This window comes from Suncus etruscus, chromosome 17 (assembly GCF_024139225.1).
Source record: "Suncus etruscus isolate mSunEtr1 chromosome 17, mSunEtr1.pri.cur, whole genome shotgun sequence".
Lineage (NCBI taxonomy): Eukaryota > Metazoa > Chordata > Mammalia > Eulipotyphla > Soricidae > Suncus > Suncus etruscus.
The window spans coordinates 43,877,580-43,905,280 of NC_064864.1; the positions used below are offsets into that span (position 1 = coordinate 43,877,580).

Here is a 27,701-nt window from a genome sequence, read left to right on the forward strand (position 1 = left end):
GGCTTACTCCTGACTCCCTCTATCCATTCCTCCTGGATTGTCCCTTTTATTTACCTGACTCTAAGTACCCATCATTTTTTCCTGAAGAATATTGTGTCTTATATGATTCGTTTATTCAACTACCTATGAAACACACTGCTTTACTTAGAGCAACTGTATTTAAACTACCAACCTGCTGGAAAAAAAAAACAGTACAGTGGATAAGGGACTTGCCTTGTATGTGACTGACCCAGATTCAATTCCTGGCTCCCAATAGGGCCCCCTAAGAACCACCAGGGATGATCCCTTAGCATCGAGGCAGGAGTAAGCTCTAAGCATTGCCAAGTTGGACCAAAAACAAACAAACAAAACTTTTAATACAATTAAAAAATAAAATACAAACCTTCCAAACTGCAAAGGAAAACTCTTTTTAATTCTGTGGAAAAGTTTTTCTCCTGTGTCAAGCTCAACATAAAAATATGCAGCTCCTGGTTGTGCAATCTAAAAGAAAGCAGAGTTACATGAGAGCACACTAGCACCTGAAATCTAAACTAAGTTCATCTTCACAAGCTTTAATATAGCAAAAAAAAACTGGATCTAGAAACACAAGAAACAAGAATCTGAGAAGCAATATATTCCAAGCCACTAAGAGCTTTAAAAGAAAAACTGACAAATAATACAAAGACCCTAAGCAACCTTCTTAGTTCCTACATGGCAATGCATCACTTTTCCCAGGAAAGCACCAAGGCATGTAAGGCATTGCTCTACCTACATGTCCCGCCTAATCAACACTCCATGCTCTAGTTCCAGATTGTCTCCTGTATACATACATCGGGGGATTGGGGACACCTTGATATCAAGTAACTCAGACCCTACATGCCAGAAACCACATCTTCAGTAAGATTCACAGGAACATTACACATATTCTCTGTGCCAGGCTCACCTGCTTAATGTCAGAGTGCTCTGGGATTTCCAACAGCTCCATCTGTTGCTCCTGTGCCTGGGTAATGAAGGCATCTTTAATGTCATCAGTAGTGCAGCAACTGAGTGGCACAGGGATGACCTGGAGAGGTAGGGAGGGAGGGAGAAAGAAGGAATTCACTGTGCTCTTTCAAAAGAGGTCAGGCCTCCTGCAGAACCCCTGAGGGGAAATCAAATCCATCACGGGGGTGGAGAAGCACCCCTCAGCATAGATTCTCCTCAGGCCAGACAGGCTTAGGGCAGCCTGTCCATAAGGACTTAAACTTATGAGATATCCTAGGCTTTGTGGGAGCCAAACTGGACATGGGAAAGGCTAGAGAGCATGCTCTGTCTTCTAGCCTTGCCAGCTCCTATATAATATATGTGGCAGAGTCAGGCCCATTTGAAAACTTAACAAATGTGCCATGAAGAAAACTACCACAATGGGTACAAATGCTCCAAAAACTCCACACTTCTATGCTACCAGCTCCTTGAAGGCCCTGGCACTATTTCCTGCCTCTGAGCTGTCACTCATGCTGTGTCTCTTCACCTCAGACCTGCTCTCTTCTCTATTCTTTCAAGGACCAAATCTTTCTTGGAACCATCCTCAGCTTCCCAATCCTTTTTCTTCAAAATGGCATTATCAGGGCCAGAGTGGGTAAGGTGCTTGCCTTGCACAAAGCTGACCCTGGTTAGATTCCTGGCACCTTAGATGGTCCCCTCAGCATCACCAGGAATAATTCTGAGTGCAGAGCCTCAGGAATAAGCCCTAACATAGCTGGGGGAGGGCAAAAGGCAAAAACCAAAGCACACTCTCCATAGAGAAAGGAAACCCAAAAGAAGCAGTTGGTTTACCCTCCCAAATTAAACGAAAAAGACATTCTCTGGGGCAGGGATGTTGCTCAGAAGTTCGTGCATGCCTTGCATCAGAAGACCACAGTTGATCCCCAGCATGACAATCCTCCCCACAAATAAGTACTATCTACACTGTTCACTTTAGTGACACTGGGAAGTATCCAAAACTGCTACCGGTCTCTTTCACTTTCTAAATGAATATTCTTTTTTCTTTTCCTTTGGTTTTAGGGCCACACTTGGTGGTGCTCGGGGGATACTCCTGGCTCTGCACTCAGAAATTGCTCCTGGCAGTCTTGGGGAATCATATAGGATGCCAGGAATCGAACCAAAGTTCATCCCGGGTCAGCCGCATGCAAGGCAAATACCCTACTGCTGTGCTATCACTCCAGACCCTTAAATATTCTTAAAATATTGGTACAAATATTCATGTTTTTTAACATCTTGTTTTGGATTAGAATGAAATATTCAAAGCCTCATTAAGATTAAATATTAAAATGCACCTTGTCAAGATCCCAGTCCCCACAGGATCTTCCTGTGTGTCTGGGAGGGAGGAGGTCACCCACCTGAAGCTGGAGATGATGGCTCTTATAGTTCCTCTCAAAGAGAACACAGCGCTTCCCTCGGCTCTTAAAGAAGCGCCGCAATGTAGTCTTGTACTTCTCCACCTCCTCTACCACCTCTGCTGAAAGCTCCACCACTGACTGGTAGTGTCCAATGGGCAGGATGAGGACGTGGTCAACAGACAAGCCTCCTTTGGCCAGGGCAAGGTAGCACTGAAGAGGAAGCACATCAAAAAAACTGCATAGAATTCTTAAGGGAGGAAAGCCTGTGCAGCCAGCCTGCTTCTTTCTCTTTTGTTGGTTTTTGGGTCAGACCCAGCAGTGCTCAGGGTTTTCTCCTGGTTCTGTACTCAGGAATTTATTCCTGAAGGTGCTTGGGAAGGCAAGGCTATTAGGGATGCCAGGGATGGAACCCAGGTCAGCTGCACGTAAAACAAACATCCTACCCATTATTAATACCTGCATATTAATAGTAATATGTACTATTGTTCTGGTCTCAAAAGTCTGTTTCTTTGAGGGTAGGGACACACTGTATAAGAGGTTATCAGTAGAAGTTCCTAGACCTTTAAAAATCTCAGGTTTTTAGATTTTAGGTTTGGGAGTTTATTTTTGTTTTGCGGCCACATCTAGGTTGGCTGCATGCCAGAGAAATGTACCATCTCTGGTCCCTGCTGTGGTCCCAAAACAAATAAAAACAAAATATTCATAGTAGCTTCATTATTAATAATCAAGTGAAAGTTCAAATGACCATCAACTCATGAATGTATACTCAAAATGTGATGCAGCCAGACAATGGAATACTATTTGATAACAAAATAGAATAAAGCAAAGGTTTGGGTTAGATGAGTCTCAAGTATTTTATGCTAAGTAAAAGAAATGAAACATAACAGAAAAACTTTCTGAAAAGGCAAAACAAGAAATAAGTAGACTAATAAATTACTCGGCATGACAGACCATACTGGGATATGTTCTTTACTGCATTGCATGATGATTGCACAACCTTGAAACTTAAAAATCATCAACTGTTCCTTCCTTCTCTCTCTCTCTCTCTCTCTCTCTCTCTCTCTTGCTCTCTCCCTCTCCCTCTCTCTTTCTCTCTCCCTCTTTCTTTTAATCCTTTCTCTCTCCCTTTCCCTCTCTCCCTCTAATAGAAAAAAAAGAAAAAAAAGAAGAAAAACATCAACTGTATACTAACTCTGGGTATATCTTATAACATAAATCATGACTTAACAGAGTTAACAAAAAATGCACAGGTATCTCCTGCTGCTGTAAATGTTCGATGGAAGTAACTCACATGTGTGCCAACATTGACCACCAAATGCTTTTCCACTTCAGGGCTGGCCAGACAAAACCAACAGGGACCTGGAGGCTGAGCTTCATTCATGTGAAAGAAAGTCAAATGTTACTATTATCCAAGCATTCCACCATACAATCATCCTTTGTAATTCAGTTGTGGCTATTTTTTAGGGGCTGGGGGATGGGCACGGGTTGGCTCATAGCTTGTGGTGATCATAGGCACAGGGCTTCATGCTTAAGAATGACCCATCGGGGCCGGGCGGTGGCGCAAGAGGTAAGGTGCCTGCCTTGACTGCGCTAGCCTTGGACGGACCACAGTTCGATCCCCCGGCGTCCCATATGGTCCCCCAAGCCAGGAGCAACTTCTGAGCGCATAGCCAGGAGTAACCCCTGAGCGTTACCGGGTGTGGCCCAGAAACAAAAACAAAAACAAAAACAAAAAAACAAAACAAAACAAAAAAAAAGAATGACCCATTGTGGGGACAGATAGTATGGAGGTAGGGCATTTGCCTTGCATGCAGAAGGATGTTAGTTTGGAACCCAGCATCCCATACGGTCCCCCGAACCTGCCAGGAGTGATTTCTGAGGTAGAGCCAGGAGTAACCCCTGAGAGCGCTGTTGGGTATGACCCAAAAACCACACACACAAAAAAAAGAATGACCCATGTGGTATTTGGAGAACCAGGACTTGGAACCAGAGTCACAGCCCCACAGCTATCTGCAAGACAATATACAATAGTATATCTCTATACATCCTGACCTTTACAGGCTGTGAAGCTAGGGTGCAAAACCATCAAAACTACAAAAGCCTGTACTGTTTCTCTCTGTGACCCTGTCCCATCATCATTATCAGTGTACTAAAATTCCACTAGGAAAGTTCTGAATTTGTGACCAATTCATAGAGGGGAGGAATCCACTAGATGATTACTACACATTGACTCAGGTACCATGTAACTGGCAACTGACTGAAATGAAAGAACACTAAACTGGGTATCAGGAGCTCCAATACATACAGCTATCTTGCTTGTTATTAGCTATATGACCCCATCTAATCATCTTTCCTCCCTAAATCAGCGGCTGCATCTTTGAACCATGAGGGTAAAAAAAGGAAAAGTTCTTTCAACCAGCTGGCTATGCAGTTATGTCATTAATCCACCCCAGGAGGTAAAAATATGAAGGGAAGGAGGTTTTTTTCACTGTATTACAATAATAGTTTCAGACAGCTTCAAAGTCATCTGTACAGTCTCTTATTATTGGTCCCAATGATAAACTGTTAATTTCCCCTCTGCCAGAAGAGATTTTTCTAGCAATGCTGCATCCCAAGCAAGACCCAAAGTAGTCATCATTCATTACTGACAATGGAGACTCAGGGTACTTACGAGGTTTGCGAGGCTGCTTTGAGTGAGGAGACTTGTTGTCCCTGCCCGTAGAGGAACGTTTTCTTCCCTGCTTTTCATTTAAATCAAAGAAAAATTGACAGGCTGGTTCTTCCTATAATGTCCAAAAGCAGAAAGGAAGCTATGATTAAACTAACCTGTAGGGAAGCAGTTACCCATTCATACACAAGGAACACTCCTGCCATGCCATAGCTATCCTTCTCTGCCCTTCCTGTCTATTCTAGAAAAGAAATAAACTGGGTTATGACTGGTCTTGCTCACAGCTGACCCAGATTCAATCCTCAGCATCCATATAGTCCCCCAAGCACCAAGAGTAATTCCTGAGTGAAAAGCCAGAAGTAAACCTGTAACTCCTGACCATTGTCAGTGCGGCCAAAAACCAAAACCAAACAAACAAAAAATAGAAAAGAAAGATACCTTATAAATCTCAATGCATGGATCCATACTATCAAATTCATCTCATTGCAAAAGTGACTTAAAAGTATAATAAAGGGGAAAAAAAAAATATATATATATATATATAATAAAGGGGGGCCAGAGTGATAGTAGAGCTTGTAGGACATTTGCCTTATATGCAGATAACCAGGTTTGATCCCCATCATCTCCTGACAGGTTCAGGAGTAATTTCTGAGCCCAGAGTCAAAAGTAAACCCTAAGCACTGCCAGGTGTGGCCCAAACGCCAAAACCAAAACAAATAAACTCAATAGTAATTTTTTTGTTTGTTTTCTGTTTTTTGTTTTTGGGCCATACCCGGCAGTGCGGGTTACTCCTGGCTATCTGCTCAGAAATAGCTCCTGGCAGGCACGGGGAACCAGATGGGACGCCGGGATTCGAACCAGCCACCTTAGGCCCTGGGTCAGCTGCTTGCAAGACAAACACCACTGTCCTATCACTCCGGCCACCCAATAGTCATTTAATCTTTTTTTTTTTTTTTGTGGGGAGGATGCTTTCTTGGTCTACACATGGCAGTGCTCAGAGGCTACGCTAAGCTCTGTGCTCTAGAATTGTTGTTGGCAGTGCACAGGAAACCATGATACCAGGAATTAACTCAGGGCTTCCATAAGCAAAGCATGCACTGTAGGTCTTTGAGGTATTTCTCTGGCTACAATAAAGCAATTCTTGCCTAAAACAGAAAAGTATGAGCCATCCAAATTTCTTTTCCTCTCTCAAAAGGGCTATAGTCAAATATGCATACAGTATAACAGGTCAAGCAAGTCTAACTTCAGGATCTTTAATCAGAAAGATGAGATGTCTGCTTGCAAAAGAAAACAATAATAATAATATTAGAAAGTAGACCATGCACACTAAGAAGGGAATTTGATGTTCTTTGCTTTCCTAAATTAATTTTATAAAAGTCTGCTATAAAAAAATTTCCTCAGAGTTATCTTATTTTCCCAACAAGTACTCATTATAACATAAATTACAATGCTCAATAATTGAATTTTTGCCTTAAAAGTTCATTACCAAAGACAAGACATAATAAATTATGGTTTTGGGGCTCTACCTAGCAATGTTCAGGCATTACTATTGGCTCTGCTCTCAGGAATTACTCCTGGCAATGCTCAAGAAACTGTACCAGGGGTTGAACTTAGGTCAGCCTCATGCAAGGCAAGTGATCTACCCACTGTACTATTGCTCTGGCTCAGAACATAGAAAACAGCCCCTATTTTTGACTCAAGTTTAAACAAAGCTTATTAACATATGAAAATATTAACCCTGAGCCACAATTTAAAAATAGAATCACTGAGCTTATTCAGAGTCAACAAAGACTTTTTATACATTATCAGAATTTTCTAAGGATAAGAATGATTCAAATTCTAAGGATTAGAACTTGCCTTATTTTTTTTAATATCTTTATTTAAGCATCATGATTACAAACATGTTTGTGGTTAGGTTTTAGTTATTAAAAAATAAATCCCCATTCTCATCACCAATGCCCCCTAACTCCCTCCTCCCCAACCCCTTGCTAGAATTTGCCTTATAATACAAACTCTAAACAAGGATATTTGTAATGAATAATCCTGCCCAGAAAAATGCCATTTCTCAGCAAGAACACACCTCTGGGGCAGGAATTTGTTTTGCGACAGCTGCTTCCTTCCCAGATTTCCTGTAAGGGTTTTCAGTGACATCTGGAGGTTGTTTGACCAGTTCTGCTGCATCCATTAGTCTCATCGGAACAATACTGAATGCATAAAGATACTTGGGAGAAACAAGACAGCACAGCATAAGGGAAATTCTGTTTATCCAACTGTAGCACCATCTTTTTTTGTTTGTTTTGTTTTGGGGTCACACTCGGTGGAGCTCATAGGTTATTTCTGGTTCTGTGCTCAGAAATAGCTCCTGGAATGCTCGTTACCATGTCAGGGTCCCCCTGATGCCAGGGATTCAATCCAGGTTGGCAGCATGCAAGACAAATACCATACCTGGAGTGCTATCACTCTGGCCCCCTATATCAACCTATTTTACTGTGAAGATTTCATAGAGCTTTGAAAATTGAATAAGATAAAAAAAAAAAAAAACTGGCAACTGTGGCCAAAGCTATGTAGCACAGCAGTAGGGCATTTTGACTTAATCCAGGTTTAATCCCTGACATCCCATATGGTCAGCCAGGAGTAATTTCTGAGTACAGAACCAGCAGTAACCAAAGTGCCTCTGGATGTGGCCCAAAAACCAATAAATAAATATATAAAAATTCAAAAAATAAAAACGAGCAATACGGGGCCAGAGAGATAGATTGGAGGTAAGGCGTTTGCCTTTCATGCAGGAGGTCATGGTTCGAATCCTGGTGCTCCATATGGTCCCCCGTGCCTGCCAGGAGCAATTTCTGAGCCTGGAGCCAGGAATAACCCCTGAGCACTGCCGGGTGTGACCCAAAACACACACACACACACACACACACACACACACACACACACACACACACACACACGAGCAATTATCCCATCTATGACTCAGAGAATGCACCAAATCAAATGTCAATTCACTGATTTCTATAAGGAGTGACCAAGGGCTGACAATGTTGCAAGCAATAAATCAAAATTCAAAGCTTTATACAAATCAGGTCTTACACCGAGGCCTAGAGGGACTTGCTCAGTAGCCCTTGAATACAAACTGCTTCTGAGACATTGCACTGATCCTACTTCATAAAGAGACTCAAGAGGAACAAACAGAGGGATGTTTGAACACGGTGAAACACTCATAGGTCACGGGGGTCCTATAAGGTTTCTATTGGACAAGGTCAAGGCAGGTAAGTGATGAGATTAAATCTTCAGATGATCTCCTTTTGGGATACTGGGCTAGAGCATAAACCATATGAGAAATATGGAGGTGGCCTGCCACTTATTTCTTGTGATGAAAATAAAATTGGGATAACTTAGTTTCCCTCATATACTATACTTTCTGCTACATGTGCTGAGAATTATTTATGTGACAAAATAGTAATGAATAAGTAAATATCTACAATTAGAAAATAGCACAGATTTGGGAAGGGGAGTGGGGAAGGGAGGATAATGGCTAAAACTAACAGCACTTGGAGCTATTCATAGACCACTGCTCAGTGGTCACTAAGTGGTGCTCAAGGGACCACTTCTGGGATGCTGGGTATTGAATCCAGTATTCCTCTATGCAAAATATGTGTTTTAGCCTTTTGAGCTACCTCTCTGGCTTAATAACACAGACACTGACACTAAATATAGGATATGAATATACGCTTAATCTCTACAGAAAAATGCAGCCAGTTAATGGCAATATTATCTTCATTAGATCAGCAAAAACTTTCATAAAAATTTAACACTGGGGACCAGAGAGATAGTACAGCAGGTGCTTGTCTTGCATGTATTCAACTCAAGTTTGACCCCCAGCACCTGAGCCTATCAGGAGTGATACTGGAGCACAGAGCCGGGAGTAAGTCCTGAACACTGTCATGTGTTGTCAGAAAGCATAAAGGAAAAAAAAATTAACACTACCCAATGATAAGAGAAGGGAAAGGAAGGGAAGGAAAGGAAAGGGAAAATAAAAGGGAAAGAGAAAATGAAAGGGAAAGGAAACAACTCTAAAAGTGGTAAAAATTGAAATACAATGTTGAGATAAGTAGCCAAAGTTTAATATATGTGTACTCTGGGGCCAGAGATAGTACAGCACGTAAGGCATTTGCATGTGGCCAACCAGGCTTCAATACCTGGCACAACATATATTCCTTTGCAATATCAGGAGTGATCCCTGAGTATAAGAACAGGAGTAAGTCCAAACGTAACACTGGTGTGGCCCTAACACTAAAAAGAAAATATGCTTTTATCCACTGAGCCTATTTTTCTCAAGATTTCTTTTTAACCTCCTACAAAGGAGGGTCACTGAGGTGCCTCATAGGACCCCAGAGATGGTAAAAGATTTGACTATACAACTAGACAAGAGAAACATGTATCAGACAACGAAGATGAAATTTCCAAATATTGCCAAATATTCAAATACCTTTCTCTTTTCTGGATTTCCAACATTTGCCAGAGCTATAAACCTGGTAGTATGTTGTGCACTTTCCTGCAGAACGATGTGGTTTCTAGAACATGTAAGAGAGAATGGGTTAATGCATTTCCCTTCTGCTTGATAATAATGAACTACCTACCTAGCAGGACAGCCTAGCTTCTGAGTCTGTTTCTACCAAAAGAAATCTTGATTAATTAATTATGATAAACAAGACCAAAAGTACAAAAACTCCAATGTGTGAGTTGCAAGTGTTGGAAGATGGTAAAATGTTGATAATATAAGGTAATAATTTCAGGTGATGAATCCATGAAGATTCATTATATTACTCTTAGAGATTATATTATTCTTTCCCCCAGAGAAAAAGCTAAATAATGAAAGCCAAAAGGAAATGAGTTCTAAGTAAAATAAAAATGCTTCAAATATGAGAATAAAATGGTTTCATTTTTCTTGGAAAAATGTAAGAACATCGAATTTCAAGTCAAGGAGAAAGGTCAAGTTTACTTGCCAAGCACACACATATGGCCCTGAATCTGATCCCCAGCATGACTTTCCCCAAATCCCACCAACTGAAATCCTTGGCCCCTGACACAAAGGGAAAGGTTTCAAGCACCTCAGAATACTTTAGGCTAGGGTATGGACTCAATTTAAAAAATACCTGAGTGTGGGGCTGAAGCAATAGCACAGAGGGTAGGGCATTTGCCTTGCATATGGCTGACCCAGGTTTGATCCTTGGCATGCCATATAGTCCCCCAAGCCTGCCAGTAGTAATTTTAAGCACAGAGTCAGGAGTAACCCCTGAGCACCACTGGGTATGGCCCAAAACCAATCAAATATACAAACAAAAAAAACTGAGTGGGAGCTAGAGCAATAAAAAAAATAACAGTGTGTACGACTCTTGCCTTTCATGCAACAGATCCAGGTTCAATCCCCAGCATCCCATATGGACTCCAAATCCCTCCAGGAGTGATCCCTTAAGCATAGAGCCAGAAGTGAAAGAAGTAAAAAAAAAATATTGTTTTGGTTTTTGGGGCCACACCTGGTGGTACTCGGGGTTACTCCTGGCTCTGTGCTCAGAAATCACTCCTGGCTCGAGGGACTATATGGGATGCTGAGGATCGAACTGACGTCCATCCTGGGTCAGCTGCATGCAAGGTAAACACCCTAACACTGTGCAACCAGTCTGGCACCCCTAGTAAAAAAAATGCTGTGGGGTTTTTTTTGGGGGGGGGCGGGGTCACACCCAGTGGCACTCAGCTCAGCTGGCTCTGAGCTCAAAAATCGCTCCTGGCAGCCATGGGGGACCATATGGGATGCTGGAATTCAAACCACCATCTGTCCTGAATCGACTGCGTGCAAGGTAAATGTCCTACCACTGTGCTATCTCTCCAGACCCATAAAAAAATATATTTTTTTTAGTTTTTGGGTCACACCAAGTTCTGGTGTTGGGTCACACTCCTGGTTCTATGCTCAGAAATCGCTCCTAACAGGCTCGGGAGACTATATGGGATGCCAGGATTCGAACTCATGTCCATCCTAGGTAGCCGTGTGCAAGGCAAACACTGCTGCTGTGCTATCGCTCCACGTAAAAATAATTTTTTTTTTTTTTTTTGGTTTTTGGGCCACACCCGGTGACGCTCAGGGGTTACTCCTGGCTATGCGCTCAGAAGTCGCTCCTGGCTTGGGGGACCATATGGGACGCCGGGGGATCGAACCGAGGTCCGTCCTAGGCTAGCGCAGGTAAGGCAGGCACCTTACCTTTAGCGCCACGGCACGGCCCCGTAAAAATAATTTTTAAATCAATTTCAACTGCCATCTTTTATTGTTTTGGGGCCACACCTGGTGGTGCTCAGGAAACTGTATAAAATGATGGGGATTAAACCTGAGTCAGCTGCATTTAAGACAACCCCCCACCTGCTATACTACTGCAGCCCCATAAACACCCCCCCCTTTTTTTTTTTTGCTTTTGGGGCCACACCCTTTGACACTCAGGGGTTACTCCTGGCTATGCACTCAAAAATCGCTCCTGACTCAAGGGACCATATGGGACACAGGGGATCAAACCAAAGTCTTCCAGGATTAGCTGTGTACAACATAAATGCCCTACCACTGTGCTATTGCTCCAGACCCCACTCTTTTTTTATTTTTAAGTAGAAGAGGACAAGGAAATAGCCCAAATGTGCTGGAGCAGATGCTTTGCATGTGGGAGGCCCAGAGTCAATTCCCATACTGCAGGGTTCTTCCCAGAACTGCTCCCCCCACCCAAATATACAAACCAAAAGGGAGTAGCTGAAGAGTCAGAAAAATCAAAGTACTTCTGAAAATCAAAGTACTTCTGAAATGATTATACTGAGACCTGAGTGTTCAAAATTGATTTGACCTGATCAAATACTGTGCTATCTCCACCTGTGATGGCTGCATAATACCGGCACCTCCAACACTAATGGGTTTCATCAAACTCAACACACTTTTATAGATATAGATGACAGATAGATGATTGATATTGGCCACACCCAGTGGCACTCAGGGATTACTCCTGGCTTTGCACTCACAAATCGCAAAATCATTGCTCCTGATAGGCTGGGGGGACCATATGGGATGCTGGGGATCAAACCCCAATCGGTCCTGAGTGGGCCACATGCAAGGCACATGCCCTACCCTCTATGCTATCGCTCTAGCCCCTACGCTAATATTTCAAACTGGAAAAATATGAGTTCACTGCCTGAGTAACTTAAAAAGGAACCACAATGTTACATGGCTAAAAAAAAGCACATTCTTCAAAAAAATTCTTACCGAAGAACAAAAATACCACTCACCTGTATGGAAGCCTCTCATAATACATCTTTTCCAAAGCAGCAAAATGATACCTTGGTTTCAAGCTTGTAGCAAGGCTGGAGACCAAGGCAGAGCCACATTTTTTGGTATCCACTTCTCCCTGGTAAACAGAAGCTCAGTCATTATAACAGTCCTAAAAGTTGTTAAAAAGAACAAGACATTTGGAAATGTCTTTAAAATGTCTATATGGGGGGCCGGAGAGATAGCATGGAGGTAAGGCGTTTGCCTTTCATGCAGGAGGTCATCAGTTCGAATCCCGGCGTCCCATATGGTCCCCCGTGCCTGCCAGGAGCATTTTCTGAGCATGGAGCCAGGAATAACCCCTGAGCACTGCCGGGTGTGACCCAAAAACCACAAAAAAGAAAAAAAAAATGTCTATATGGAAACAAATGTGGGTGATGACATTTTTAAAGTAAATCCCATACTTAAGGCAAATAGAGATGGAGGCTAAAAGAGAAACAATCATTGAAAGCTTAGGATGCCTTCATCTTCACACCGAAACAGTGTTTGACCTCTGGAAAGTAAGTTTTATCTTTCAAAGACTGCTTCTCTCATCTGCTTAATAGTGCTCCTGTAAGTGTAAAAATAGATAGTACAGAGAAAAAAGTTTCCAGAGCCTCTAGTCTAGAGTCATAGAAGGGATTAGTCATGGGATGAAACAGTAAAGATTCACCCTATAAATATGCACTCCTTTATTTTGTTTAAGTCAAGGAAGGTGTGTTTTATCCTTGTTACAAAATTTGGGCGGAAACAATAGTTCAGCGGGTAGGGTGCTTGCCTTGCTTGTGGCCAACCGAGGTTTGGTCACTCTGTTCCATATAGTTCCCCTCAAACAACCCCAGGAGTAACTACTAAGTGCAGGGTTAAGAGTAACCCCTGAGCTTCGCTGATTTTGACCCCCAAACCAACAAAAAATAACTAAATAAAATACAATGTTTGTCCAAAATGAAACTTGAGGGGCTAGGGAGATGGCTCAAAGAGCTGAAGCAATAAGGGTTCAATCACCCACCAAGCTCTCTGGGAAACAGTTCCTGAGCAGTGCCAGGTCAAAAACAAAAACAAAAAACTGGTTTCCATTAACAACAAATAAAGAAGTGGGGCCGGAGAGATAGCACAGCGGCGTTTGCCTTGCAAGCAGCCGATCCAGGACCTAAGGTGGTTGGTTCGAATCCCAGCGTCCCATATGGTCCCCCGTGCCTGCCAGGAGCTGTTTCTGAGCAGACAGCCAGGAGTAACCCCTGAGCACCGCCGGGTGCGGCCAAAAAAAAAAAACCAAATTAATTAATTAATTAATTAAAATAAAGAAGCAACCAAAGTTAATTTTCCACTAAGCCAGAGCTTCCTTTTGTCAGAGTATGGTCACCTTCAGATTTCTGCTGAAGAGCAACTGTTTTTAGATAGTGGTACACAATAGTCCTCTCCGCTGAAGAGAGAGCACTGAAGTTAAAGTATCTGACTGATCCTGACATTACCCCCACCGCAGCAGCAGCAAAAAAGTGGGAAAAGGAAGGAGCTTCTTTTACGTTTTAATAGCCAAAACCTATAATCTGGGATTAAAAGGGGGAACAGTGATGTCACTGGATAAAAAAATAAACTGTCAAACTTTTTAAAAGGAAACCAGGGGCTGGAGTGATAGCACAGCGTACGGTGTCTGCCTTGCACACAGCCAACCAAGGATGGGCCTAGGTTCAATTCCCGGTATCCATATGGTCCCCCGAGCCTGCCAGGAGCGATTTCTGAGTGCAGAGCCAGGAGTAACCCCTGAGCACTGCCAGGTGTAACCCAAAACCCAAATCCAAAAAAAAAAAAAAAAAAAAAAGAGGAAACAAAGAAAGGGTTTTTAAAGCAAAGAACATTATTTACAGAACCACATATTTTAAATGAAGAGAATAATAGCAATCTCATCTTTGCTTTCTTAAGATCACTTTTGGTTTTAGTCAACTCATACAGCTCTGGAAAATTTCAAGAGTTCTACTAAAAGGCATGAGAGAGAAAATAGTAGACCTAAAGAACATAACAGCCCAATACAGCCAGTGTAGTTTACTTTTAAAAATTCCAACCGAACAAGCACTACTCACAGAAGAATTCCCAAAGTTTCCCACGTACTTGGGCCATGGGGATGTGAGCAAGATATCAACACCCTTAAACCCAGGTGCTGAACACACTGTATCTTTCAGAGTAGAGGCATCCTTGGGAGTGAAACCATAGGCTGGGGCAGGCTCACTCAGGGCCTCCATTCCACTGAGGTATACAATCTGCAATCCTGAGCTCCCAGTGAAGACACCCTTACGTCCTAGGGTCAAAGGAAAATAGACAAATTTTAGTCAGATCAGCAGAAAGAAATGTTAGGGAGATAAATCTGCCTCTCCTGCTCCCTTACTCTCTCTAGGTCTGTGTTACGCTCCTGCAGCTCCCTCCAGGCCTCAGGCCCCAAGTCCCACAACTATAAAACTGCTTGGGACAAAGAGGCTGTAAGAACCAGAGACCTATCTACTCACTTCAGGGCTTTCCCAAGGCAAGAAGAGGGGAAGTAGACCTCAAGAGTAAAGCTTTATGCCATCGAAGGAGATACTACATAGATGTAAAAACTGGACAGACATCCCAGACACAGGGAAAAGAAATGAGAAGCAAAGAGGCTTTATGGATTTACTATTTAGTTGCTTTATATGGCATCTAGAACCTATGTACTCCTCATGCAGGTGAATCTTTCAATTGATTAAAACACACACACACACACACATTTGGAATAAGCAACCATTTGAGAACAAGTGTTCCCTCTTTGAAATTTATTCCTGGTGTGTGGCCTTGGATCTAGTCCTTTCCCGGTTTTGGAAGATCCAAAGTTTTGATCCATCAGTTATTACATTCCTTATACCTACTATCTTCTCAAATGGTTCCTCTCATTTGAGAATGAGAGTAGTGATGGAGAAATCAGTGCTGAGTTTGACTGAGAATTGAATTTGAGAATATCATACTGTTTTAATAGAAGCATATAAACTTCCATACAGAAGCAATCAAGGAACATTCATACTGAAAAAAAAACAAACCATAAAATGTCCTATTCAATTCTGAATTTTTCAAGAGAATGCTAAATTTTACCTCTTTTTTTTTTCAAGGGTGTCTCAGTAAAAATACCAGGTTTACTAGCACAAAGCTGAGAAAACCAACGATGCCAGACACTGAATTTCTGTTGCACTGTCCTTTGAACACCCAGCAGGATGTGCTGCTGGCTGCAGATACCATGCAGTGCTTAAATTTTACCTCTTAACTAGTTCATTAACCTACTTCAATCTAGCTTCTCAACATTCTCTTAAAAATCCCTAATTGGGGGCCGGCGAGGTGGCACTAGAGGTAAGGTGTCTGCCTTGCAAGCACTAGCCAAGGAAGGACTACGGTTCCATCCCCCGGCGGCCCATATGGTCCCCCCAAGCCAGGGGCAATTTCTGAGCACTTAGCCAGGAGTAACCCCTGAGCATCAAACGGATGTGGCCCGAAAAACCAAAAAAAAAAAAAAAATCCCTTGGGGCCGGGCGGTGGCGCTAAAGGTAAGGTGCGCCTGCCTTGCTTGCGCTAGCCTTGGACGGACCGCGGTTCGATCCCCCGGTGTCCCATATGGTCCCCCAAGCCAGGAGCAACTTCTGAGCACATAGCCAGGAGTAACCCCTGAGCGTTACCGGGTGTGGCCCAAAAACCAAAAAAAAAAAAAAAAAAAAAAAAATCCCTAATTGTCCTGTAATTGCCAAAACTATGTTCTCTCCACTTAGATTCACAAAAATCCTCAATATCTTTACCTCTCCAAACAGCCGTCCAGGACTAGAGAGACAGTACAGGAGACAGTATATATTTGGTTATATATCTTGTCTGAGAGAATATATGTTGGCTGAGAGTTTATATATTTTTAATTAATATATAACACATAATATATGTTAATATAATATAGAATTAATTTTATAATATAATACATATATAGTTTATGGTGTAATTTATATTGTAATATTAATATAATATAATGTGTTTATATACATAAATAAGTTTACATATATGAATATATATAAACTGAGCAGAAAAGTGAAGCCACAAAAAAAAAATGCAACCACCGTAAGAGAGACTTTGGTAAAGACCCAGTTTCCCCCACTCTCAGAAACTATAGACAACTCTAATCACAAATCTCCTAAAAAACTAGTCCTGGAGACCTTTATGTTCATGACAAACACACAAAAGATTAACTTACCCAGGTAAGTAATGTTCTCAGCTAATTCACATCCATTGGCATCCTTGAAATATTTTACTGTTTCCTGGTTATTGGCACCCAGCACATATGTCTGAATCGGGGCTTGGGAGGGGAAATAAACAGAACATGGTTACCGGATCTGCTCTGGAAGGTGAGAAATTCTCCACGAGAAAAATATTCATAGGAAAGCAGTCTGCACTCTTAAAAGTTCATCATACTCCCCATTTAGGAGTCCCCACAACCCATACCCAGCCTTCCAGATGATGGGCAGCATTTTAAAGAGATTAGAAAAAAATACAGACCATAAAGAATTAATTGAAGGCATTGAAAGTGAAGGAGCTGGAGAGATAGTACAGCAAGTGAGATGCTTGCTTGCACATGACCAATCAGATTTGTTCCCTAGCACCCGATAAGGTCTGCAAAGCCCACCAGGAATGATCCCTGGCCACAAAGCCAGGATAAGCCCTGAACACTGCCATGTGTGGGCCTACCCACCCCCTCCCACCCACAAAAACAAAACTAAAAGTACATACATATGGCTACATAATGTCTTCCTACTTACAGGAAAAATATTTTTCTGGAACTAAACCCAAGCAAATTCAATTCAATACATGAACATTTATAGACATGCACATTCCTCCTAGCATATTACAGAGCTCAAAGGGAAATTCTTAAATAAATGATATATGAAAAACCTACAAACCAATGTAACCTTGAAAGTTTGTTAGAAAATCACATTAGGGGGCCGGAGAGATAGCATGGAGGTAAGGCATTAGCCTTTCATACAGAAATCATTGGTTCGTATTTACCATAGCAAGACTCTGGAAACAACCAAGATGCCCTTCAACAGACGAATGGCTAAAGAAACTGTGGTACATATACACAATGGAATATTATGCAGCTGTCAGGAGAGATGAAGTCATAAAATTTTCCTATACATGGATGTACACGGAATCTATTATGCTGAGTGAAATAAGTCAGAGAGAGAGAGAGAAACGCAGAATTGTCTCACTCATCTATGGGTTTTAAGAAAAATTAAAGACATTCTTGCAATAATAATTTTCAGACACAAAAGAGAAAAGAGCTGGAAGTTCCAGCTCACCTCAGGAAGCTCACCACAAGGAGTGATGAGTTTAGTAAGAGAAATAACTACATTTTGAACTGTCCTAAAAATGAGAATGTATGAGGGAAATGAAGAGCCTGTTTAGAGTACAGGCGGGGGTCGGGTGGGGAGGAGGGAGACTTGGGACATTGGGTGATGGGAATGTTGCACTGGTGATGGGTGGTGTTCTTTACATGACTGAAACCCAAACACAATCATGTATGTAATCAAGGTGTTTAAATAAAAAAAAAAAAAAAGAAATCATTGGTTTGAATCCCGGCATCCCATATGGTCCCCCAAGCCTGCCAGGAGCGATTTCTGAGCATAGAGCCAGGAGTAACCCCTGAGCACTGCCGGGTGTAACCCAAAACAAAACAAAACAAAAAAAACAAAACAGAAAATCACATTAGGGGGGCCAAAGAGATAGCATGGAGGTAGGGCATTTGCCTTGCATGCAGAAGGACGGTGGTTTGAATCCTGACATTCCACATGGTCCCCGGAGCCTGCTAGAAGCGATTTCTGAGCATAGAGCCAGAAGTAACCCCTGAGCGGCACTGGGTGTGACCCAAAAACAAACAAACAAATAAACAATAATCACATTAGGGCCTGATAGATAGTGCTATGGGTAAGACACTTGACCTTGCTTGGGATTCAATTCCCCAGCACTGCATATAATAACCAAGTCTGCCAGGAATGGTCCCAGAGCACAGAGCCAGAGGTAAGCCCTAAGCACCACCAGGTATGATCCCAAAACAAAACAAATAACAATATAAATTATTTATTAAGGAAAGATCATTTCTGTACCTTTCTTGATGCCAGTTTTATACTCTTCCCATTCAGCCTCGGAGGTGGAACCAAAGAAATTTCCTACACACAACAGCAGCTAAAATGAGTTTTTTAAACACATATGAGTTTTTTTAAATCAAACAGTACAAAGATAATTGTTTAGCACACATTATTTTGCTACTCATCCTATTTAATGGTCCTAATTCAATTTTGGGGGATTTTTTTTGGGGGGGGCACACCCGGCGGTGCTCAGGGGTTACTCCTGGATGTCTGCTCAGAAATAGCTCCTGGCAGGCACGGGGGACCATATGGGACGCCGGGATTTGAACCAACCACCTTTGATCCTGGATCAGTTGCTTGCAAGGCAAACAAACGCCTCTATGCTATCTCTCCAGGCCCCCAATCCAATTTTTTTTTAATTTGCAGAATTTCAATCTATAATTCATATTTTGGGGGTGCCACATCCAGCAATGCTCAGGGGTTACTCCTAGCTCTGCAATCAGAAATCGTTTCTGGTTTGAGGGACCATATGGGATGCCGGAAATCAAACTAGGATCTGTCCTGGATCAGCCGCATGCAAGGCAAACACTACCGCTGTGCGACCACTACCCTCAGTCTATAATTCTTTATTAATAATTAGAATAATAATTCTGATTCCATGAACTACTACATTTTAATAGGCTAGTGAGATAGCAGAGTTAGATTGTTTGCTTTACACACAACCAACCCCTCCTTCCAATCTCCAGAATCACAAAAAACTCCCAGACACCCCCATAAGTCACTGCTGAGAGTCAGGAATAAGTCCTGAGCACTGCCATGTGTGACTCTCCCCCCAAAAATGTGAAACTGAATTATTGATCAGTGAACTAAATTCAGTTGGGATTGAGAAATTTAATGAGTCAGGAAAAGATGGAGAAATGAACCTTGAAGAATTCCTCTAGGACAGGGGTCTCAAACTCAATTTACCTAGGGGCCACAGGAGGCAAAGTAGGGGTGAGGCAGGGCTGCATAAGGGATTTCACAAAAAAAAAGTCCTCAAACGTCATTATTAACAGTTTTAATTATTTCTTCTGAACATGAGTGAAGATCATGAACAGTTCTTCTGAACATGGCATCTTTTGCCTATTCCTTGCTGCCAGAGACTTGACAGTGCTTTTCTCACTAATCTGAACCACATTTGGCTTTAGAGAAGAAGCAGTTGAGACCCTCAGTATGGCTTGAAGATGATCATCATTAAGTCTAGATCTGTACTTTGACTTATTGAAGTTCAATGTGGAGAATAACTTTTCACACAAATATGTGCTCTCAAAAAGGCACATGGTGCGCTTGAACATTCGGGAAAGCTCAGGGAAGCTGGGGGAAATTCTCTCAAAAATTGCCCATGCATGTCTGCTTTTCCACTAACCTCCCTGAACTTGGCTTTGAGATCAGAGTTACACTGCAGGTCAATGAGCTCCACTTGAAGCACAGAAGGGGCATCTTGCACATCAAAGGAAAAGGGGCCCACAAAATTTTTGGAAAGTGGCTCTGTGCTTTTTGAAGTCTGCAAATCTATGATCAAATTCCTTCTCTAGCTTAAAAATAGCATCAACATATTTCTCACCACTGAATGGTATCCCTGCAAGTTCCTTGCATGCTGGGAAATAGCAAAGGTTTGTCTCAGAGAGCTAGGATTTCCATAACATAAGTTTTGTGGAGAATGCTCTCACGGTGTCATAGGCAGCACTGATAAGCTGCCCCGGGCCTTGTAACATCTTGTTTAGTCCATTCAGTTTATGTGTGATGTCAACAAGAAAAGCTAAGTCCATGAGCCATTTGTGATCACTCAACTCAGAAACAGCATTCCCATCCTTCTCCATGAAGGCTTTCACTTCTCTCAACTCAAAAAATCTTTTCAGGACATTTCCCCTGCTGAACCAACGTACCTCGGTGAAATAGAGTACATCTCCATATTCTGGCTTCATTTCCTCTAAAAAAGCATGGAACCTCCTGTGCTTTAAGCCCCTGGATCTGATTTGGTTGATGCATTTCACAACAACAGACATCACATTGTCACACAGCAGGCATTTACTGCAAAGGGCCTGCTGATGGATAATGCAGTGAAGAGCAATGGCCTTCTCTACACCCCCCTCTTCAAGTTTTTTTTTGAACAAGTGCCACCAGTCCATTTTTCCTCCCTGTCATCAATGGTGCTCCATCAGTTCTTATTCCAACAAACCTCTTCCATGGCAAACCTGCATTCTCAAAGGCATCACACAGATGCCGAAATATCTCATTAGTGGTGGTCTGGCCATGCATTGGAATTATTGTGAGCAGCTCCTCTGTCAATTCAAAATTGCAATCAACACCACGGACATAAATTGTGAGCTGCGCAGTGTCTGTTATATCTGTGCCCTTGTCAAGAGCAACTGAGTATGCATCAAAACATTTGGCTTTCTCACACAGTTGATGATAAATGTCACTTGACATGTCAGTAATGCGCTCTGCCACAGTGTTGGCAGAAAGGCTGATTTTGCTAAACTGACCTTTCTTTTCTGTACAGATAATATTTGCAGCCTGTAACATGCATTTTTAACAAACTCTCCTTCTGTGAATGGTTTCCCTACCTTAGCAATCATCTCACTAACCATGTAACTAGCTTCGACTGATGCAACATTCTCTTTGGTTGTTTTCTTGAAGAAATCTTGTTGCCTCATTAGACATGCTTTATGACTGGCAACCTGCTTGGCTCTCTCATTTCCTTGATATTTTGCACATTCCTCACCATGTTTAGTTGAATAATGGCATTTCAAGTTGGATTCCTTGTGCACTGCAACTTTCTCTGAACAAATAAGACATGTGGGAATGCCCCTGTGCTCAACAAAGAAATACTGCATCTCGACTTTTCCTGAAATTGTCTGTGTTCGTTATCAATTTTTCTCTTCACTGCAGGCTTTGATGAAGTGATGATGATGGTATGACAAAATCTAATACTGTAATAAACTTCTCTCCCTTAGGCCTCTGACAATGCAAGGGACAGCGGGCAGGAGCAGAGAAAATGACGTCTGCGTTAGGCACAAAGTATTCGCGATTATTCACTTACCGAATATTTGCAATAAAAAATCGCATTAGTAAGAAAAAAAAAAATCGTAGGCCCGGAGAGATAGCACAACGGCGTTTGCCTTGCAAGCAGCCGATCCAGAACCAAAGGTGGTTGGTTCAAATCCCGGTGTCCCATATGGTCCCCCATGCCTGCCAGGAGCTATTTCTGAGCAGACAACCAGGAGTAACCCCTGAGCCCTGAGCACCGTCGAGTGTGGCCCAAAAACAAAAAAAAAAAAAAAATACCCACAAAAAATCGCATTAAACATTTGCATATCCCGAATGGAACTGCTTGGGGTATGCAAATGTTTAATGAGATTTTTTTTCTTACTAATGCAATTTTTATTGCAATTATTCGGTAAGCGAATAATCGCGAATACTGCAATATTTGAAGACCAGCCTCGGGCCACAAAATGTTGTACGGAGGGCAGCAAACGGCCCGCAGGCCAAGAGTTTGAGACCCCTGCTCTAGGAATTATAAAATCTTAAAATATTAGATAACCTGAGAGAGAAGGGCCATAACAGACATGTTTTCTAGGGACAAGATAGAGGAGTATAGAGGGGCCGGAGAGACAGTACAGAGGCGTTTGCTTGCAAGCAGCTGATCAAGGACCTAAGGTGGTTGATTCGAATCCCGGCATCCCATATGGTCCCCCGTGCCTGCCAGGAGCTATTTCTGAGCAGATAGCCAGGAGTAACCCCTGAGCGCTGCCGGGTATGGCCCAAAAAAAAAAAAAAAAACAGAGAGAGTATAGCAGGTAAGAGCTTGCCTTACACAGAGTCAACCTGGGTTCAATTCTTGGCATCCCATATAATCAGTCCACCAAACCCTACCAGGAGTGATTCCTGCAAAACCAGGAGTAAGGTCTGATCACAGCTAGGTGTGCCTTACTCACTTACACACCCCCAAAATTAAATAAAACAAAACAAGGGGCTGGAACACTGGTGCAGGCGGTAGGACGTTTGCCTTGCACACGCTAACCTAGGACAGACATCGGTTCAATTCCTGGTTCGATCCCCAGTTCGATCCCCTGGCATCCCCTATGGCCCCCCAAGCCAGGGGCGATTTCTGAGCACATAGCCAGGAGTGACCTGATCGTCATTGGGTGTGACCCAAAACAAAAATAAATAAAAAATAAAACAGAACAAGACATTGCCTGCCTGCTGTCTTTAACTAATCTTTAGCCCAGTGAACAAATTCCTAGAATATAATTGGGGGTGTAGAAGGATACTAGAAACAGAACACAGGGCTATGCAAGGAAAGCCTCTCTACTGAGCCACATCTCCAGCCCTTAGAACAGACTAGTAACAACCATACCAAACAATTTCACTAGCTCTTTATCTGATTTAATCCAGACCAAGAAATAGATCAGTGCTTTCCAAAACTGCAGCCACTTAGGGAGGTTTCACTAGTCTACTTTCGGCGTTATGTATGGTAATAACATAACAGGATTCAAATTCTACAAGGATGGAAAGGTCACTAGAGCTCCCTGACCCACTAGTCTGTAGCCACTAAGTTCTACACACACAAAAGGAACTCAAACAGAAACTCAAAGTGAGTTCTACTGAGAAATGAATAAAGGAGACTAAACTTCAATATGCTTGACTAGGACAGAAATATTAGATTCAGTAAAAAAAAAAAAAAAAAGAAACATCTTACATCAAAGTCTCCACTTTTCTTTTGGATTGCTCGAACTCTATTGAATAAAACCTCAAATTTTCCATCAACATCACCACAAGCCAACCTGCAAACAAGAGAAAAAAGTTAAGCAATGGAGAGACCTTTGCTTCCCCAAATAAGATCAGGTCCAGTGCAAGGGATCCAGTCTCTCTGAGGTCCGGTGCAGGGGAATGAACGTACATTGAGCACTTCATGGCTCCTCTCTTTTTTTGTTTTTTTTTTTTTTGGTTTGTTTGTTTGTTTGGGGTCACACCTGGCAGCAGGGGTTAATTCTGGCTCTGACTCAGAAATCACTCCTGGCAGGCATGGGGACCATATGCGATGCTCGGGGACCATATGGGATGCCGGGATTCGAACCACTGTTCAGCTGTGTGCAAGGCAAACGTCCTACCACTGTGCTTTCTCTCTGGTCCTCATGGCTCCTCTTAAAGGTGTCACCAACACCCTCAAACCACTCTATAAGGTTTAGCTTATTGTTTCTTCTAAAACAGTAGTTGCTTCTACTCACATTCCCAGTCCAGGAATGGTTTATTGCTGACCTAACCACAAGTCAAACCTTCCACACACGGCACTCAAGTCTCATCCATCTCTACATCGAAATATCTTTATTTCCTTATTTATTCATTTATTTATTTTGGTTTTTGGGTCACACCCGGAAGCTCTCAGGTTACTCTTGGCTGTGCACTCAGAAAACGCTCCTGGTAGGCACAGGGGACCATATGGGATGCCGGGATTCGAACTGCCGTCCGTCATGAATTGGCTGCTTGCAAGGCAAACGCCCTACCATTGTGCTAACTCTCTAGCCCCAAAATATCTTTAATTTTTTATTCCATTTCCACCACAACCATTTTAGCAGGAGGCTTCAGTCATTCCTTCAACAAACATTCTGGATATTACCCACTTCAGTCATTTCCCTGGCCCCTTAAACATTTTGGGGGGAGTGGGAGTTTCCTAAGCACTGCTCAAGGGATCCATGGAGTCAGTCTTTGCACTTGAAACTAGATGGGTCAATGCTCAGGCCCCCATATACTGTCCAAAGGTGCAGCAGGGCAAAAGCCTCACAGGGCCACACCTGGCAATGCTGAAATGTGAATGCTGGGGACACACACTTCAGCAATGGGTCTTCTTCATCAAAGACGTTTGTGTCTTTAGACTGGTTTGGGTTCCAACTTGAGTCCACTTCCCTCTGCCTTAGACCTATCCCTACCTCTATCCCTTCTAGTCTAGGAACCACTCCAGTCCCTAAGCTCCTGGAGTCTCCAAAAATTTTCTCCATCACAACTATTGTCACAGGGAATTACAATTGTGTCTGGAGGAGCTACCACCTAGACTGATACACCAAACCTATTAAAAACAGAAATCTAGAACCCTGCCTTAGGGACTCCTCAGCACTCATGAATGATATTGAAGGGAGATGTGACGCCCACCAGAAGGACTAGGGTTCCTGGGTGGCTTTTGGTAAGTGTGGAGGTGAGAGGCAGATGCCTGAGAAGAGTGTAGGGCATTCCTCTCAGGTCACCTGGCAGTGAAATAAAGGGTTCGCTATTAGAAAAGAATGCATAAGAGGGATATTTGGCATAGAATGGGGTTCAGGAGGGAGGATTGAGTCTCAATGAATATTTTAATATGGGGCCAGCGAGGTGGCGCTAGAGGTAGGGTGTCTGCTTTGCAAGCGCTAGCCAAGGAAGGACCACGGTTCGATCCCCAGGCATCCCATGTGGTCCCCCCCTCAAGCCAGGGGCAATTTCTGAGCGCTTAGCCAGGAGTAACCCCTGAGCATCAAACGGGTGTGGCCCGAAAACAAACAAACAAAAAAAAGAATATTTTAATATATATATATATTTAAAGACCATAGGCCTTTTAAAGAATGCCTTGACATAATAAAATTTTTATTCTGGAAACTCTTTTGACAGCTATGTGAAGAACAAAGTAGATGATAGCTAGGAATAGATATATTCATGGAAATGAATGTAGTGTTATGGTTGTGAAGGGAAATACATGGATTCCATTCAGTGAAATCAATAGGGCTTCGAGATGGATTGGTTGAGTCTCTGGCAGAGGGGTGGAAGGGACTAGTAATATATGATAAATAAAAAGTTTGGAACCTAAACCAGACATGAACACCTTTGAGCAAGAAGACCTATTTCAGGAACCCTGAAAGCTTTCATGGTGCAGTTTCAGGCCCTGGGATGGGCTGGATCTCTGGGACGAGAGGTGCCAAGAATGCAGGGACAATGACTGTGATAGGAACTTAAGAATAGACCACTATGGGGGCTGGGAGGATCATAGAGTGGGTAGGGCATTTGCCTCAAGTGAATGACCTAGGTTCATTTCCTGGTTCCAAGTCTACCAGAGTGATCTCTGAACTCAGAGCCAAGAGTAAACCCTGAGCAGCCCCATATGTGCCCCCAAACAAAACAAACAGAATAGATGGAGGGGCAGAGAGATAGCACAGAGGTAGGGCATTTGCCTTGCATGTGGCCAGTCCAGGTTGAACCTGGCTTCAATTCTCGCATCCCATATGGTCTCCTGAGCCTGCCAGGAGCTATTTCTGAGTGCAGAGCCAGAAATAACCCCTGAGTCCCTATGGGTGTGACCCCACCACCAAAAAAAAAAAAAAAAAGAAAAGAAAAAAAGAGTAGATAGGAGCCAGAGCAGTAGCACAGCTGGTAGCACCTAGGTTTGATTCCTGGTATCCCATATGGTCTCCCAAGCCTTCCAGGAGTAATTTCTGAGCTCAGAGTCAGATGTAACCCCTCAGTAATGCCAGGTGTGGCCCATATATTAAATAACAAGACAAAACAGAACAGATTACCAGAAGTTCAGTGCTTTCCTCCAAGGAAAACCTCGTTCATTTCTGCTTGTGTAAAGAATTTGGGACAAAGTGGTTATGGAAAATATTCATACATGACACACATACCATGAAATTCTGGACTTTCCATTCTAGAGAAATCTGTGTTGTCTCTTAAGCATTCTTCCTTTTCTTCTTTCTCTTTCCTTATTTCCCAAGCAAACTTTTTTGTTTTGTTTTTGGTTTTTTTGGGCCATATCTGGTGACACTCAGGGGTTACTCCTGGCTATGGGGTCAGAAATTGCTCCTGGCTTGGGGGACCATATGGGATGCCGGGGAATCAAACCGCGGTCTGTCCTAGGCTAGCACCGGCAAAGCAGACACCATACTGCTCCTCTCCACTGTTCCGCCCCCCCAAGCAAACTTTAAAAAATTTTTTAAAAATTAAAAATTTTGTACCACATTAATAGCTGTGCCCAGGGTTTATTGCTTTCCCTATTTTCAGGGATCACTCCTGGCAACCCCAGGTGACCATATGAGGTGCTGGGATCTAACATGAGTTTGCCACATGCAAGGCTAGTGCCCTTCCTTGTACTCTCCAGCCTCCAGACAAACTTGTTTTACTTCTCGGTTTGTCTCCTCCTGACATTATTTTCTGTTAGGGAAGGCAATATACCTAGAAAACTTGGGATAAAATGTAGGAGCAACTTTCCTCTCCTGCAAAGAGCAATTCCTTGCTCCAGTCTTGGTTCCATGACTTTCTGAGAAATTGAGTGGTAGGGATAATTTCTTTCACAGAGCAGAACATATGGAACCCAGTGGCAATTTGACAGCTGCCTCATGTACTGTGCAGGAGATCATTGCAGACTTTCATTAGTCCTGCCAGGACTAATGGTTTTTAGTTTTTGGGTCATACCCGGCAGTGCTCAGGGGTTACTCCTGGCTCTATGTTCAGAAATCATTCCTGGCAGGCTCAGGGGACCATATGGAATCCGGGATTCGAACCACCGCCCTTCTGCATTCTGCATGCAAGGTAAACGCCTTACCTCCAAGCTATTTCTCCGGCCCAAACCCTTTATTTCTATCATTTATCACTGTCATAATGTTTCAGGAAGAGAGCTGTGTGTAGATGGGGGTAGGGAAACACCCTGGTAATGTGTATAAGAAAAACTGCTAGAACATAAACCAATCTAAAAGCATGAAAAGCTTTAAAACACAGGACCCAACTAGGAACCTGGAAAACTTTTGTGACACAGAATTCCAGTCCTAGAGCAAGGTTGAATCCCCATAACTATAGGGACAATGACCAAACAGAAATTGAGAATAAACCCCAAAATTTCAAGTTTTCCCCATTAAAAAGTCCAAAGAATTCCTACCATGTAAAAATCACCAAGGGTCAGAAAGATAGTACAATTAAATTCCTTACACATGGCAGACCCCAGTTCAATTAGCAGAACCACATATGGTCACCTGAGCATTGAGACAGGTGTAAGCCCTGAGCACTGCCAACTGTGGCCCAAAACCAAAACCTAAAAAAAAATACAATTCCAGAATAAGGCAGTTATTATATATAACCCCTACTCAAGGTAACTGTTCAGTGTCCACTCATTCAATACAGATTTCTCTCTTTCTCTCTCTCTCTCTCCCCCTCCCCCTCCCTCTCTTCCTCCC

General features: G+C 42.6%; 1 protein-coding gene and 2 non-coding genes across 4 annotated transcripts in view; all 3 read right to left on the reverse strand.

Annotated features, from left to right (window-relative positions):
- CWF19L1 (CWF19 like cell cycle control factor 1) overlaps positions 1–27,701 on the reverse strand; it is a 33,095-nt gene that overhangs the window by 3,308 nt on the left and 2,086 nt on the right. The window contains exons 2-13 of one of the 2 annotated variants that reach the window (XM_049764292.1): positions 23,219–23,303; positions 18,496–18,574; positions 16,590–16,691; positions 14,437–14,651; positions 12,340–12,458; positions 9,515–9,599; positions 7,106–7,246; positions 5,029–5,140; positions 3,649–3,728; positions 2,358–2,567; positions 923–1,042; positions 383–480 (exon numbers count right to left, since the gene is read on the reverse strand). In XM_049764292.1, the coding sequence (XP_049620249.1) occupies positions 383–480; positions 923–1,042; positions 2,358–2,567; positions 3,649–3,728; positions 5,029–5,140; positions 7,106–7,246; positions 9,515–9,599; positions 12,340–12,458; positions 14,437–14,651; positions 16,590–16,691; positions 18,496–18,574; positions 23,219–23,303 (1,446 nt within the window). Of the gene's footprint in view, positions 1–382; positions 481–922; positions 1,043–2,357; positions 2,568–3,648; positions 3,729–5,028; positions 5,141–7,105; positions 7,247–9,514; positions 9,600–12,339; positions 12,459–14,436; positions 14,652–16,589; positions 16,692–18,495; positions 18,575–23,218; positions 23,304–27,701 lie in introns of those variants that run through there. The other variant, XM_049764291.1, reaches the window with a different exon arrangement.
- On the reverse strand, positions 1,242–1,385 carry LOC125995663 (small nucleolar RNA SNORA12). Its single transcript, XR_007491142.1, has one exon. It is a non-coding gene; the product is annotated as a small nucleolar RNA SNORA12 (small nucleolar RNA).
- LOC125995537 (small nucleolar RNA SNORA8) lies at positions 15,474–15,609 on the reverse strand. The gene has a single exon (XR_007491040.1). It is a non-coding gene; the product is annotated as a small nucleolar RNA SNORA8 (small nucleolar RNA).